The sequence below is a fragment of the Pygocentrus nattereri genome, chromosome 7 (genome assembly GCF_015220715.1).
Source record: "Pygocentrus nattereri isolate fPygNat1 chromosome 7, fPygNat1.pri, whole genome shotgun sequence".
Classification (NCBI taxonomy): domain Eukaryota; kingdom Metazoa; phylum Chordata; class Actinopteri; order Characiformes; family Serrasalmidae; genus Pygocentrus; species Pygocentrus nattereri.
The window spans coordinates 45364469-45381404 of NC_051217.1; the positions used below are offsets into that span (position 1 = coordinate 45364469).

The window sequence follows — 16936 nt, forward strand, 5'->3', positions numbered from 1 at the left end:
TTTTCAAAAAAGGTTCTACATAGAACCCTAGAACAATCCCCATCAATCTGAAGAACCATTTCATCACTATATTTAATCATGCTGTTTTTTGAGTGTGCATGGTTCTATATAGAACCACAGTCTTTGACAAAGAACCCTTGAAGAACCACGTGCAGTGCATATACAAGCTTAGATGGTACGTGTGTTCCTCCCCCGTTACGGTCGTTAAAACCAAAAACTTTATAATGCAACTCAATTTCGTAAACATCTGTTTATGGGTTACCATGGAAATGCAGGTGGTTGTCATGGTGATATATTAAAGTAAATGTAAACTCATACATGCTACTGTTTGGGAACTGGACCTCAGAAATGTCCGAGGTTCTCTTTGCTTATGCCTGTGTGTCGTACATGCCAGACAGCCAGTCGGGTCAGTGCGTCCAAGACGACCCAACGTTTCATCTCTTCAGCAAGTCGCTCCGTTTTTAATTTTCTATTTTTTTGTTATTTTTTTAAGCAGCAGCTGTCTGCAAATTTCATGATGAAGCCTATGTGATCATTATTAAATGAAAATTAGATGAAGTGACCCTTATTAGTCCCACAACGGGGAAATTTCACCTCCACATTTAACCCATCAGTGCAGTGAAGCACCACATACACACTAGTGAGCACACACACACACACACACACACACTAGGGGGCAGTGTGCACACTTGCCCAGAGCGGTGGGCAGCCCAATCTGCAGTGCCCGGGGAGCAGTTGGGGGTCAGGTGTCTTGCTTAAGGACACCTCAGTCACGTGCTGTCGGCTCTGGGGATCGAACCGGTGACCTCCAGCCCGACTGCCCCTTATGACATGACATGCGGATTCTATCTAGGTCTGTGATTATTGTGAAATTTTAGCTGAGGATTAATTAAGACACATATAATTGCTGGACTTTGCGTCTCACCAAAGGTGTTTTATCCTTTTTTTGCCTGTATTTACCTAAAACTCACAAAAACGCACTCCGCCCCCTTCAGCTTAAACATCTGTGACTGCGTGACTGCGTGATACTTAATCGAGATCAATTCAGAATAACTGAGCAGGATCGAACCTGTAAACTGTGAGAACTCACGATTTTAACCATTAATATCCAACACACTGACGGCCAGTAAAGCTCTGCCCTGGTCAGGACTTTCTCCCTCTCTCCGTCTCTTCCACATCGCCGGCTGCTGTGGAGATATGAATTATGTCAGTCAGCCCCCGGCCTGCCCAAGAATGAGCTCTGCTGAATATAAATCAGGTGACCGCACAGACAGCGGTTCAGTTCTACAGCATCAGGCCTGGACGCTGCCCCGGCTCTCTCAGACTGACCGGCTCTTTCAGACTGCGCTGAACAACGGCTGCGTTTGTGACGCCCTCGGCGCCCGCCTGAACTACTTATTGTGTTGGGACTGCGTCTTTTACTTTTACTGCAATCGATCGTCTCCTTTTCATGAAGTTCCTGCTTTTTTCCCACTGAACCTTTTCTGATGTTTTCATCCATTGATTTTTTGACAAATTATTTTTGTTGTGGCAGATTTTTTTTTTTTTATATTTTAACATTTTGGATAAAATTATTTTTCCCCCAAATCTCAGATTTTGATCTTCAGTTTTTAAGGAAGAACATTTTTTGAAAAATATTTTTTTCTGGAGCTCAAAATTTTGACTTTTTGTGGATGACCATTTCTTTAAGCCCAAGAATTTTCATTTAAGATTGGAATTTTTTTCAAGAAATTCCACAATTTGTCCTGAATCTTTCACAATTATTTTCATTTCAAAATTCTTGATTTTGCTTTAGATTTCCCTAGAAGTCTTCGTCCGTCCCCAGATGAAAATGTTGGACCCCCTGGCCGAAGCTCGTCGGGGTGGGAGTCTGCGGCCCTGCACTGGCCGGTTGCCATGGACGCTGCGCTGGACGCTGGGCAGCGTGTGTGTGCTGACCCTGCTGAACTCAGCAGGGCTGCTCCTGCTGCTGATCCAGAGCAGAGAGCTCGGAGACCGTGTGGCTCAGGCCGAGTCCCGGCTGGAGGAGATCGCTCAGAGCTCCGTGGTGGAGTTCATGACAGAGATGAGCCGAGGTCAGGAGGAGATCCAGGAGGAGCTTTATCAGTACTCCAGAAACAAGAGGAGCCAGGAGCTGAGGCAAGAGCAGGTTCTGGAGCAGCTGGAGCTGGAGGAGAAGCTGGCAGAACAGTCAGGGATGGGGATCAGAGAGGATCTGCCCAAAGACCTCCATCGAGAAGCGGATCATGAGCGGAAGAAGATTCAGGAGCATCCAGACCTCCATCCCTCTCAGACCCACCAGAGGACACAGCTACACGATGGAATGATGATGATGATGACGTACTCCATGGTGCCGGTAAGAAAGAACCACCTGGGAATCAGAGCCTTTTAAGGAACGGGGGGGTTCAGAGTGTAAACTTTCAAATCTAGAACACAGCCGTGTTTGTAACCAGAAGTGTGTACACTCTTCAAAAAGATGGTTCTTCAAGGGTTCTTTAGTGGAGACAATGGATCCATATAGAACTATAAACACTCAAAGAACCATTTCATGCTTAAACAGTTCTTCACACAATAGATTGATGGAGAATGTGTGGACTATGTTTCTATATAGACCATTTTTGAAAAAGGTTCTATGCAGCACCAAAAGGGGTTCTTCTATTGTAACAAGCTTGACATTCTAACAATAGCAGAACTCTTTTCCGTGCGATCTAGAACCACCCGCATGCTTAAATGTGCCTTTCCTTTGTGGAAGCGTTCTTCAGATGGATGGAGAATGTGTTGTATTTGGTTCTATACAGAATGTTTTTGAAAGTGTTTCTGCTTTTGTTCGTGACGTCAAGCTTGTAACAATAGCAGAACCCGTTTTTGGTGCTGTATAGAACCATATAGAACACATTCTCCATCAATCTGAAGAACCAATTCACCATGCAAAGAAACATTTGAGCACGCAGATGGTTCCTTGAGTATGAATGGTTCTATAAAGAATTGCTGTCTTTACTCAAGAACCCTTGAAGAACCCTCTTTAAGTGTGAACTGTCTTGTTTTGAGGAAAGAAGAACAGTCATTTACATTTTCCTCAGTTTTTGCCATTTTTTGTCCAAACAAACAGAAAAAGGCCGAATTTGTTCATCCAGAAAATAAAACAATGTGAATGTAAATGATTTTCTTCATAAACGTGTGATTATATGATTATATATGAATAATTACGTCACGTAAATCAAACGTGGAGTGAAATGACAGGCAAAACGCTAAAAGGCCCTGAACGTTTAGGTAAATAAACAGCAGAAACATTTTTCAGGAGAGTTTAGGGTGCATGTTTGGACACTTCAGCTTCAGATGATTGGAGAACGTGCTATCGATTGTTCCATATAGAACCCTTTTCACTTCTCTAGTAGATTAGTGACGACAAATGAGAACCGTTTCGTTTTGTATCGAGCAGCAAGACGGTTAATTTAATTTACCTTAATTGATATTGTACGTCCTGCAATGTGACCAATGTGATGTCGCAGAAGTTTCTACAGTTAAATCATGAAGTACAGAAACTGATTTTTGAGAAACTCGGTTCTTTAGCTTCATGTGAAACCCTGCAGTAGAGCCCTGGGTGAGCTCTGTTTTACCTGCATGTAAACAGTCACTAGAGCAGCTTTTCATCGTTTGAGAAATGTCGCTGAAGTTCGGCCTTTTCTCTCTCAGAGCGACGCGGAGAAGCTCTTTCATGCATTTATTACAGCAGAGTTGATCACTGTAATGGTCTTCCTACTGGACTTCCTAAGAAAACAGTACATCCTTTACAACTCGTACAAAATACATCAACATCCTATCAGAAACACCACAGAGAGATCAGATCAGTCCCTGCACTGGCTGCCTGTATCGCTCAGGATAGAGTTTAAAGCTCTGCTGCTGGTCTTTAAAGCTCAAAACAACCCTAAAGCACCTGCTTACATCACAGAGTGTCTGTCTGTTTATGTTCCAGCACGTAATCCAAGATCTCCTCTTTGATTTTTCTGAATTAAATGACCTGCTCGGCCTTTCTAGACAGTTTGCTTCACCTTCCAACTCCAGATGTCAGAACGTTAGTCATAAACATCATATGTCAAGTGTATTACAAGCAAAAATAATGCAGAAAATTCTTAAATTGATTTTTCAGAATGCTTCATTTTGTTGTGGCAGTTTTTTTTTACTTTTAAAAAATTTGGTTAAAATTAATTTCTCCTCAAATCTCAGATTTGATCTTAAATGCTTAAGGAAGAATATTTTCTTCCCAGAACTTGAAATTTTCCCTTAAATTTCTGTAAAAGCTTTTTTTTTTCTGGAGCTCAAAAGCGACTATTTCTTTAAGCTCAAGACTTTTTGAATTTTCATTTAAGATTTGAAATTTTTCATGAAATTCCACATTTTGTCCTGAACTTTTCACTATTTTCATTTCAAAATTCTTGATTTTGCTTTAGATTTTCCTGAACACCTTCGTCCGTTCCGAGATGAACATGTCTTCCACAGACCTCCAGATGTCAGAATGTTATAAACATCATTTATATCATTTACAAGAAAAGGGAAGTTCTAAATCGTCCCAAATTTGAGGCTCTTGGGAAGTCCGCAAGGTTCTCAGCATTTCTAAACGTATCAGTACATTTATAAATGTACGCTTTTAAAAGCTTTTAGACGGAGATGATTGTAGGAAGAGAAGATGGTATTTCTGAAAGAGACACACTGATCATTTAATGGTGTGTGGTCAATAAAAAGAGTAAATAAAGCAAAATTTTAGAGTTTGAGAGAAAAATCTGTGTAAACTAAAAGGGTTTGAGCTCCGAATGTTTCAGAAAATGAACTAACACTATAACCACCAGGACGTCACACGCTAACAGACTGTAAAAAGGACAAACGTCCAAATTTCAATGAAAACACAAAGTTTATGCTGTTAGCACCTATTATTTTGGTTGTATTGGTCATTTTACCACCAATAATTGACCGGCTGCTGCTGCTCTTCCAGGTGAAGGTCTTGTTGGACATCTGTAACAGCACTAAAGGAGTCTGCCTCACTGGTGAGTCCGCGCTCCTCTTTCACTGGCTTTTCATTTTAAACTCTTATAACGAATTCATCTTCGACGTTCCCTACTTGATCATTATTAGTAGTATTAACATCCTTCTACCTTTAACAGGACCCCCCGGACCACCAGGTGAGATATAAACGGCCAGCGAATGTGGATGGTATTTTAAACGTTAACACATATAAAAGGACCAATGAGAAAAAGGAATTACATTATCATTGGGAATTTCAGGTTTGCCAGGTGTGGATGGAATGCCAGGATATAATGGGACTGATGGAATTCCTGGGCTTCCAGGGGAACCCGGAACACCCGGAAAGCGAGGGAAAAAAGGTGAGATACATTACATAGTCAGGAATTCTGTCCAGTAGGGTCTTCGCAGTGATTGGCCAAAGGTTTGGAAATTCTGTTCAATATAGGATTACATTCCCAGTGATTCGACAAAGGTTTGGAAATTCTGTTTATTATACTATTCCACTCCCAGTGAGCTATCATAGGTTTGGGAATTCGGTCCATAATATTATTCCAGTCCCAGTGATGCATCAAGAGTTGGGAATTCTGTCTGTTTTAGCATTTTCAGTGATCCGTCAGAGCTGAGAATCTGTCCTTTACAGCATCCCCAGTGATCTATCGAAGGGTTGGAAATTCTGTCCATTATACTTTTCCTTTCCCTTTGATGCAACAAAAGGCTTGGAATTCTGTCCATTAAAGCACTCACTGACCCATCAAAAGGCTGGGAATTCTGTCCATTAAAGCATTCTCACTGACCCATCAAAGGGCTGGGAATTCTATCCATTACAGTATTCTCACTAACCCATTAAAGCATTCTCACTGACCCGTCAAAGGGCAGGAATTCTTTGTCCATTACGCTCAGTGAATGAGGAGACTGGGGTAATTCTGGAAGAAAAGATGAGAGCAGCTCCTTGTGAAAGCCTGCCCTCATTTTAAGCATCCTGACGTTCCAGCTTTAGATGAGGAGCTTTTCTTCTTTCAGTGAACAGAAATGTTATTCCGCTTCAGTCACAGCGCGGAACAGAAAGGCCTCTGAGGAGCCGTTTACAGCCACAGTTGTGGTTTCTGAGGTTTTCATGCTGATAAAGACTGAGAAGCCACTTGCACTGCTGGAGGAGGAGCAGTGAGTCACAGAGGAGACTGAATGAAATTCTTTATGAAGCTTCGGGAAAATATTTGAAATGACTGTAAAAATGATGACGGGGGCATCCGGTGACACTGTGGTAGAAACGGTTTCAGAAGACAGGCGGAGTCAAAAGTCACAGGACAGGTTTTATTTGATTTTATTACCCACTTTTATCTTTGGGCTCATCTCAAACAAACTGTACGCTGAGAAAATCCGCAACAAACACCACCTTCAGCGCCGCGTCGTGGAGGCTTGTGACAGCATTAAAAATAAACTAAAGATATGATATAATTCACCTCCAGTCAGGGGAAGCAGTTCGCTGGCAGGCTCACCAACCTTAGCTAAACAGCTGCTGTGCTCTTTCACCAGTTCTGTCACTTTCATTAAGCCAAAGGTTGTTGCTGACGCCTTGTACTGCTGAAGTAGGGATACGCTTCGTCAGCCACACTGTGTGATCATCTTAAATCTAAGCAAAGTATTTAATATCTCCTTTTGAATTAGTTGTAAACTTATTACAGGATTATTTCTAGACATTTTACGTTTTAGGTGATTTAGTCAAACTATCTCACCATACTGGCAGTTTTACTTTAACAAACCAAATTATCTGCCGCTGTAAACTCAAAGACAGCGGTTCTATGTGGAGCCAAGATCAATCAAAGAACCACGGGCATGCAAACGGTTCTCTGCATGGTGGAAACGTTCTTCGGGTTGATGGACTGTGTTCTTTGTGGTATTTCACTGCTGTTGGAACAAAACCTCGTATTTTTTCTCTTTTTTCATTTTTTGGCATAATTTGAAAGCGCCTGCTGTTCTTCACATCGCGTGCAAATTTCACAATGAATGGACCAAAAGAAACGGCTCAAAATGACTTGGAAAGACGTCTGGTTCCATTGACTCCCATTAAAAGCGAAGTGTGTTTTTTCCTTCTCCTGTAAAGTTGCCATTCTGGAGATATGAGGTTTTCTTTGGGACAGCAGCGAAATGTTTCTATATAGCACCAAAAAAGATTCCTCTATTGTGAAGACAGCAAGCTAGTAACAACAGAAAAACCCGTTTCACTGCTACAGAGAGCTCTTTTCAAATGGGTTCTATACAGAACCATATTCAAAACATTCTCCATCAAAGCGAACAACAGTTTCGTTATGCAAAAAACTCCTTAAGCTTGTAAACAGTTGTGTTCTTTGTTCTATACAGAACCACTGAACCTATGAGGAACCATCATTGTAAGGGCGTATTGAGATGACTGGACTTACTAAAGTAATTTTGAACAAGTAAAAATTAGAGAATGAATTAAACAAACAAACAGTGTTGTAAGCTAATAATCTCAAAATAAGAAATTATTATATATTAACTAAATTGAAGATAATTACACATGGCATCATTTTTCTTCTGCTGTGCACCAGTGGCAGTGGAACCCAGCCTCAGAAGAAGGGTGGACACTGTAAAATGAAGTTTTAACTCTCGAGTGATTCTTTATTTTATGAATATTTTGGCTTGTATTGAGATGAATTAGTAGCAGTACAGACCTTCCGTACTTCTTTTGAGCTGAAGATTAAAGAAGTGTTTGTTTGTTTTTTTTCTGTTAGGTCCTCCTGGAGAAAAAGGTGACCGAGGTGAGCCTGGGGAGAAAGGTGACTCGGGACCACCTGGCGAGAAAGGAGAACCTTCCAACGACGTGATTGTAGAAGGTGAAGACCAGCAAGTTGACTGTAAAGCTAATCAAGCAGAACTCCAGAATTAACATGGGGCAGTAACAGTTGGGTAATAAGAACCTTAATAAGAGTCTGGAGTGTGTTACATCATCAGTCACATGACTCCACCGTGTAGCCTTAATGTGACTTTGTTAAAATGATTTTGGACCATTTCTGTTGGTCCGTTCGGCGTGGATTGTTCACTAAAGGTAAAGATAAGCTGTTTTCAGATAAATAAATAAAAGAAAATGAAACTGTAACTGCATTGAATATTTTATCGTTTTAATGAAAACGTAGCGCTCATTACGTTTTACTTACATTAAACACTATTTCATACTAAGCGACTCCTCTCCTCTCCATGGTAGTGACTTTATATTCTTCTTGTTTACCTGGTAGGTCCACCTGGTCCAGCAGGGCCTCCTGGTGCCCCAGGTCCAATGGGGCCACCTGGGCTTCCGGGTCCACCAGGACCACCCAGGTCTGGGAGAAACAGAAACCACAGAGTGCACCTGAACACTGACCAAACAACTGAAGGGCACACAGGTACCACTGCGTTTGGAGAAAAGCCATAAAATCCAGTCTAGGAAGAAAGAAGCAGTGTGAAGCCCTTAATCTCGAAGGGTCTGTATGTGGGGCCATCGAGATTACTGAGTAATTCATAGGAGCTACTGTATAATTCACAGCAGACAGTGAGTAATTATAGTAGATGCTGAATAATTCATAGTAGATGCTGAATAATTCATAGTAGATACTGAATAATACATAGCGGACGCTGAATATTTCATAGTAAATGCTGAATAATTCATAATAGATGCTGAATGATTCATAGCAGATGCTGAATAATTCATAGTAGATCCTGGATAATTCATATCAGATGCTGAATAGTTCAGAGGAGTTATTAAATAATTTACAGAATATACAGAATAATTCATAATAGACACTGAATAGGTTTTTAATAATCATAATAAATCAGAATTTAGATCTGGCAATAATAATGATGAGGAATAACTAATATTATTACTGTTTCAACACAGGTTTCCTTCAAACAGTACCAAATGACGACCAAGGACCAGGAAACAAAGTCAAAGCCTCAAAAAATGGTAAAAATTCTGTCTTCATCAAATTAAACTAATCACAGGTTTACTGAGGTATTAATTTTGTATTTTTGGGGCAGAGTGCATTATTAAGTCAGTGCAGAACCCAAGTAATCTGGCTAAAATGACCACCACATATGGAGCCTGGATGAAAGACACAGCAGTGAAGGACGATGAGAAGATCTGGGTGGCAGAGCATTTCTCAGGTACCAGCACATTTGGAGATTCACTGTTTTTTCAAATAACATCCAAGTACAAAACTAATTATGGACACCTAATGCATGGTAGACTGGATTAGTATTGGAAGACGTTCTGCACTGCCCTGTTTAACGTGGAGTTGGTCTGCTGCAGGTCGTATTGTGAAGGCGTATCAGAGCATCGCGGCTCTACAGAACAGCAGCAGTCAGTCGATCGACGTTAGGAAGTTCTTCCAAGGCTGCAGTCACCTGGTTCATAACGGCTACATCTACTTCCACATCGCCGGCACCTTCAACATCGCCAAGTGAGCACATGATCCCCTAACTCCTCCCCAACAGCACGAGCTTTCTTACAAGCTGTCGTTTTTGGGCATATTAATAAGAGAGATGTGGACACATGCAGAACCCATATGGGTCAGTAAAAAACGCAGAGGAGTGATCTTTCGCTGAGAATGAAGGTCATCAGTAAACTCTTTGCAGTAGCCCTGTGCAGGGAAGGCTGGGGACAGTGTTTTAGCTGGACCGTGTTTTAGCTGCTCTTAAAATGCTTCTTTTTGATGCATAAATGTAGTTATACTATACTGCCAAAAGTATTCGGTCGTCTGGCTTCAAACGTATATGAACCTGAGTGACATCCCGTTCTTAATCCATAGGGTTTAATATGATGTCAGCCCACCCTTTGCAGCTATAACAGCTTCAACTCTTCTGGGAAGGCTTTCCACAAGGGTTAGGAGTGTTTATGGGAATTTCTGACCGTTCTTCCAGAAGCACATTTGTGAGGTCAGACACTGATGTTGGATGAGAAGGCCTGGCTCACAGTCTCCGCTCTAATTCATCCCAAAGGTGTTCTATGGGGTTGAGGTCAGGACTCTGTGCAGGCCAGTCAAGTTCTTCCACACCAAACTGGCTCATCCACGTCTTTATGGACCTGCTTTGTGCACTGGTGTGCAGTCATGTTGGAGCAGGAAGGGGCCGTCCCCAAACTGTTCCCACAAAGGTGGAGCAGTGAGGAAATTTCACGACTGGACTTGCTGCACAGGTGGCGTCTGATCACGGTACCATGCTGGAATTCACTGAGCTCCTGAGAGCGACCCATTCTTTCACTAATCTGTAGAAGTTTGGTGTGGAAGAACTTGACTGGCCTGCACAGAGTCCTGACCTCAACCCCATAGAACCCCTTTGGGATGAATTAGAGTGGAGACTGTGAGCCAGGCCTTCTCGTCCAACATCAGTGTCTGACCTCACAAATGAGCTTCTGGAAGAACGTCCAAAAATTCCCATAAACACATTCCCAACCCTTGAAAGGGTGGGCCGACATCATATTAAACCCTATGGATTAAAAATGGGAGGTCACTCAAGTTCATATGCGTGTGAAGCCAGACGACCGAATACTTTTGGCAGTACAGTGTACATTTATGTGTATTTTCTAGTTTGTTCCATTTTTATTGTACGTCCTTTTTACAAACTCTGATTATTCAGTTCATCATTAAAATAACAGAACACACGTCTGCACATGCGAGTGCATTACTTCAATTAATTGGATCTGATTATGATTGTTTATCATAACTTTAACATACTGTTTAACATACTGGGGGAAAAAATTAAATAAAATAAAATATCTTTGCAGTTATGACACATATATTTTATTTTTCCCCCAATATGTAAAACTAAATTAATTAATATGGGGAACTAAGATGTGCAGAAAAATACCAGATTTAAGTTCAAACTGCAAACTGTGGTTAAACTTCTGTGGATGACTATGCAGCTATAACGAGCTCCACCGCTGTTTACATGGAAATAATCTTTCTTTAGCATCACATTTGAGCAAATAAGACGTGCAATTAATCAAAGGCCAAAAGACCAAATGTTATGGAATCAAATAATAAAATTCTGCTCTAAAACGTGCATGAAAGTGTCATATTTAAGTGTGTTCTTTGTTCTGTTACTCATGAAAATCTTCACTAGGTCATCTGACCAGGTGTGTTTAAGCTGGATGATCAGCAGCTCTTGTAAATACTAATATCTGACAATCTGCCAGGTTAAATCTCCAGACCAATCGCTTGCACACGCTGGCCATAGAGAACGCGCTCTACCACAACCTGTCGTACCTGCTGAACAACTCCAAGACGTACTTTAAAGTGGCAGCGGACGAGAGCGGGCTGTGGCTCGTCTTTGCCTCCAGCATTGACGAGAACATCGTGGTGGCCCAGCTGGACGAGAAAACGTTCTCCATCACGACATACATCAACACCAGCTACCCCAGAAGCAAGGCTGGAAACGCCTTCATCGCCTGCGGCGTTCTCTACGTCACAGACACCAAAGACACCAGAGTGACCTACGCTTTCGACCTGCTGAAACAGAAACCGGTCAACGTGAGCTTCGACCTGTGGTCTCCTTCTGGAGTCCTGGCCATGCTGTCCTACAATCCTACAGACAGACACCTGTACGTGTGGGACGGCGGATACGTAAAGTCATACGAAGTGCATTTTCTTTCTGACGAATGAGCTGGTTAAAGCTGTAAACTGTGATTGGATCCGATTATGATTCTTCAGATATGATTTCTCCAGAATTCAGCTTATTTTGGGACAATTAAGGCTGGAGGAAAAACAGGCGAATACAGAAAATACAAACTATACTGCCAGGGGTTTTAGGAAGATTTTCATTTTGGCCAAAAAAAAAAACAACAAAAAACCCCAATATCTTACATTTTTATTAAAATTGATTAGAATTAATTTTTGCTGCTTTATGGAATCTACAATAAAAAAATGATTGCATACCAATTTGAATAAAATTATTATGGTCAATTTCAGAGCTCCAAAAAATGTAGTTTTTGCAACAACAAATTTCCAGTTTCAGAATTTGATGGGATTATTTTAAGTTGATTCAGATGCATCTTTTAAAATTTAAACAGAGGAAAAATTTACACAATAGTAGAATATAGACATAAAATTAGCTACAGCTATTTATAGATCTTTAGATTTAAAAAAAGGAATTTTATCATTAATTTTATCAATACAGCTGAATCACCAGCTCCAGATCAAAGCCTCACAATGCTCTGATATACTTAACAACCATATTGAAGCTCCAGCCTAAGCAGTTGGATAATTAGGTTTACACACTAAACACCTTTATCATGCACAGCAATGTGGTTTTATTTACTACTGCTCATATGAAATATCATTTTACGTTGAGACTAACACTAAAGCAACTAAATCAAAGAGGGCTAGAAATCTGTTGTGTGTAATTTGACGTATGCGTTTCTGTACTGCACTGCATTCTGTTTACATGTTATATGTTGTTTGCCACACTTTCCTACACAACACTGAAGGTGTGTCTTGGCGTATATGATCATTAACCTTGTATATACATTTTCTAATGACTTGCAGCACGCTCTATACCCGTAACTGTTTTTGTAACACGCTGTTCTTCATCGATCTGTTGAATATTATACGTTTTGTGTAGATTTAAAGGAATAAATATATTCTAAAATACACTTCTTAACGCGAACAGGTGTCAATAGAATTGAATGAATATCTTCAGCGACCTCAGTGAAACAGGCTTTAAAAAACGGTCCTCTTGAAATAAAAAGAATTTATTCAACTTACTTACAAAGGTAAAACTTTGACCATGATAGAACAACCTGTTCTTCCAGAAACTTCCACCAGGGCTTTTAAATGTGCACTTCCTCACACAGACAGCAGAACCTGTTCAATAAATACACAACAGACGAGAAGCAAAAGGACCATTGGTTCAACACTCAGATACATACAGTGGACATGGTGGCCAGCAGACCAGACACAAACACAAAGGTCTTTAATAAATATACCACATACATCCAACCAAATATACAACTATTCCAGCAGGTATGATAAAAACAAAACGAAATAACAATAAAAATAATAATAATAATAATAATAAACTAAAAATCTCGCTGTGTTTGTACAAGCTATGTTGATAGTTCATTTATATATTTATTTATATATATATATATATATATATATATATATATTCATTTAAAACTATTTGAAATTGTATACTACTCGGCCACACATAGCCAGACATTCATTTGTATATAACAGTTTTCCCCTATAATAGCTTTTCACTCCTTAACTTTAGATTTTATATAGTGTCTCCAGATTCGAGTGCAAATATTCATATATGGACTGAACATTTAATGAAAACGAAACGACCAAACTATTCAGTGACGCACTGTGTCCCAGATACCTAAAGGATTAACCTTACAATCCTATTGTAAAGGCAATAAGTTAATAAGTTAAATACAAATACAGTAGTCTGTAAAGGAACAACCAAAATGAGAACATTAGGTTAAAAAAAAACAAAACAAACAAAAAAACAACAAATACAAACATTTTTGTGCAAAACCAAAAACTGAAACTGAGAGTTTCTGGTCAAAGTGAATATTTCAGTGTCAGAAAAATAAAAGTAAACATCTCAAACCACAAACCACTGCTGACGGGAACACGCAGCATCTTCCCAATGGAATGTTGTGCAGAGAGGCTGCTATGGAAGCAGGAGTGGTGGAACAGGAGAGAGAGACAGGTGTAACAGCAGAGGACGAGGTTAAGTGCAGATATGGAATGAAGGGGTCAGTAACTGAATAAGGGAATGCGACTGTTTAAACTGCGGCTATATAACGAGAATGATACTGTAACTGAAACAGAGAGGTTTCACTGTAGATTTGAGATTAGATAAAGAAAAAAAAGGTTTAAGTGTAGATTTGGGACGAGACTGGATGAAAGAGAGGTTTCACTGCAGGTAGGGATGAGATAAAGACGGGTATTACTGACGATCGAGCGCAGGAAACGCATTTAACTGCTGGTACAGGAAAGAGACTGAGATGGTGTAATTATACACACAGATGAAAGTAAGAAAGGTTTCATTTTAGACACCGGAGGTGAGAGTGAGACTGCAGGTATAGGTTGAGAGTAAGACAGGTTTCACTACAGGCATCAGTGAGAGTAAGACAGGCCTCACTGCAGGTATAGGACACAGACTGGTTTAATTGGACATATAGGTGAGAGTGAGACATTTACCTGTAGGTAACAGGGTGAGAGGGACTAAGGTCTAACTGCAGGTCTGGGATGAGAGAGTTTTAACTGCAAGTCTGGGAAGAAACTGGCAGCTTTACTTATAGTTCCACATTCAGAGTGAAACAGGTTTAATTCGGCTAAGGGAAGTGACAGTGAGACAGGTTTCACAGCAGACACAGCATGAAAAGACTGTGGGTATAATCTAACTGTAGACATGAGTGGGAGTGAGAGGGTTAACTGCAGATATACACTGCAGAAGACATGGCAAGTGAAAGCATATTAGACATAGATAAAATACATAATTCATCATTAAGAGATTGTAAGATTACTCAACCTATTTTTAGACATTTCAACTCAAAACGATCTTACTGCACCGGCAGACAATATGCAGTGCAGTGAAATCATTTCTCTCAGTGAAGTTACTTAGAATAAGTAAAAACAAGTTGAATAACTACAATATTCTCATAACAACTTCATAATAAGAAATATTACATAAACCGATTACGTTTTAAGATGATATCACGAGACAAGATGTCATCAGCAGCGTAGGTGAGAATGAGACTGGGTTAACCAGGTACGGGAAAAGAGGAGAAAGGTGTAACTGCAGATGATGGGAGTGAGAGTGAGACAGTTTTGATAGTAGCCATGTGGAAGAGAGTGAGACAGTTTTGATAGCAGCTATGGGGCGACAAATGTTTTTTTCACTGCGTCCCCAAAATCAGGGGAACAGGGCTCTGCGCTGTTTCAAACTCTACAATGTGTGAGCAGCCGAGGAAATAACTTACAGTACTAAATAAAACAAAACAAAACAAACAAACAACAACAACAAAAAAAAAAACGCAGATGCAACAACTTTGATTCACAGCGGAATTCACTGACTGACCGACTGGGTACTGAAGCACAGTGCTGGTAAGTTAAGATGCTAAAAGTTTATCAGCTGTGGGCACAAAATGACGACAGATACACACTTAAAAATTTTTGCTTTGAGCACTTTTACAGAGCACGATCAACAATCTTGTGAATGCACCGCAGTGACGAGTTTCAGCACATGCATAGCTTTCCTATGAGAACACTCTAACGAGCGAGCTTAACAGGCCTGAGCCGAGCGCTCGCGAAAAATGACAGTAATCTATTCTTTAGGATCAAGTATGTAACCTCGCATTTGCTTTTTACGCTTTGGGGAGAAATAAAAAACAGAAAGACATTTTGCAGCGCAAAGTTACGTTTGATTCACAGCTAAGGTAAACGAACAGGTTTGCTGCTCAAAGCTTTAGTTATTTTTCGACCGTCTAGGTCATCGTCGAAAGCCTCGGGGTTATAGGATGTCGAAGATGCTGGCCGGGATGTTGTAACGGTCGGGGAGGACTCTCATCTTCAGCGTGCCGTCGGCTCCACAGGTGAAGATGCGGTTACCTGGGCAAGTCTCGATCTGCATCACACCTGCGCCGATGTTGCGGAAGATGGACTGCTTGGCGTGTTCGCTGCTGAAAGAGTGCATCAGCCCGTGACCTGCCAACTTCCAAACCTGCAGCAGACAGAGAAACTCATTAAACCCCCAAACTGCTATAACGTATTTAACAGCCTCTACAGATTATTTACTGACTACGAACTATTCAGCAACTACTAGAAACTGTTCTGTAACTTCTATAAATTATTTAATTATTTCTATACATCATTCAGTGACGACTACGATTTATTCAGTATCTACTACGAATTATTTAGTATCTACCAGGAATAATTCAGTATCTATTATAAATCTACTATAAATTAATCACAAATTTGACACTATAATATGTATAAACTACAAATTATTCAGTATCTACTATTAACTGTTAAATATCTTTAAATTACTCAGTAATATGAGTAATACATTATTTAGTATCAATGATTTATTCAGTAACTCCTATGAATTATTCAGCATTATCTTATGAATTATTAACAACTATCAATTATTCCGCAACTGTGATAAGCTGTTCTGTAACTACTCCTATTTATTCACCATCTACTACACATTATTCCAAAGCTTCTATAAATTATTCACAAACTACGATGAATAATTCAGTAACTACTATGATACTAATATGCATGATTATGAGAGTGAACACACTGTCCCGTGTTGGATCATCAAAAAAAGGATCATAGTGGATCATAAATGCCACCAAATGAACAGCTTCTGAACGACACTATAACTGATACAGTGGTGTGATGATAGAGACTTAATACAAATGTAAAAATGTATTAAGCATTATTTTAGGTTATATTTACATGATAATGATTCATAATGACACTCTACAGGGGGAATTCACACCTTCATGTTGCCCTCGGCAGACCCGGTAACAAAGAAGTCCTCACTGGAGTCCATGGCTAGAGCTTTGATGGCTGAATCGTGGGCCTGGAAGGTGTGCAGCAGCTGCCTCTGCCGAATATCAAATATACACACGAAACCCTTCCTCCCTCCAGAAATAATCAGCTGCTGCTTCGGAGCGTACTGCAGAACCGTCGCTCCGTTCTCATGGCACGGGAAGGCTGCGCGCCCACACACACACACACACCCAGAAACACACATTCATGTAGCAACGCATAATATACATAACAGACAAACAGACCAAGTAAGTTAATACTTTAAGGTTGATTTCTCTGTCATTTCATCATCTCTTCTTCTTAATGATGCAATTTCTAAACATTGCTGCTGTATTTATCTAATCTGAAGAACGTGATCCACC

At 40.2% G+C, this 16936-nt stretch overlaps 2 protein-coding genes across 3 annotated transcripts in view; one reads left to right on the forward strand and one right to left on the reverse strand.

The window, feature by feature from the left end:
* Positions 1 to 1825: 1825 nt before the first annotated feature.
* gldn (gliomedin) lies at positions 1826 to 11835 on the forward strand. The gene is made up of 10 exons (XM_017719513.2): positions 1826 to 2356; positions 4988 to 5039; positions 5157 to 5174; positions 5277 to 5375; positions 7767 to 7868; positions 8268 to 8414; positions 8906 to 8971; positions 9046 to 9171; positions 9317 to 9467; positions 11201 to 11835. Exons 1-10 carry the CDS (start codon positions 1826 to 1828, stop codon positions 11664 to 11666), a joined length of 1758 nt encoding a protein of 585 aa, XP_017575002.2. The 3' UTR covers positions 11667 to 11835.
* Positions 11836 to 12733: 898 nt separating this feature from the next.
* Positions 12734 to 16936, reverse strand: part of dmxl2 (Dmx-like 2) — a 107706-nt gene continuing 103503 nt past the window's right edge. For both annotated transcript variants that reach the window (XM_037539802.1, XM_037539803.1), the window contains 2 exons: positions 16522 to 16739; positions 12734 to 15738 (listed from right to left, as the gene is read on the reverse strand). In XM_037539802.1, the coding sequence (XP_037395699.1) occupies positions 15529 to 15738; positions 16522 to 16739 (428 nt within the window). In that variant the 3' untranslated portion in view covers positions 12734 to 15528. The remainder of the gene's footprint in view (positions 15739 to 16521; positions 16740 to 16936) is intronic.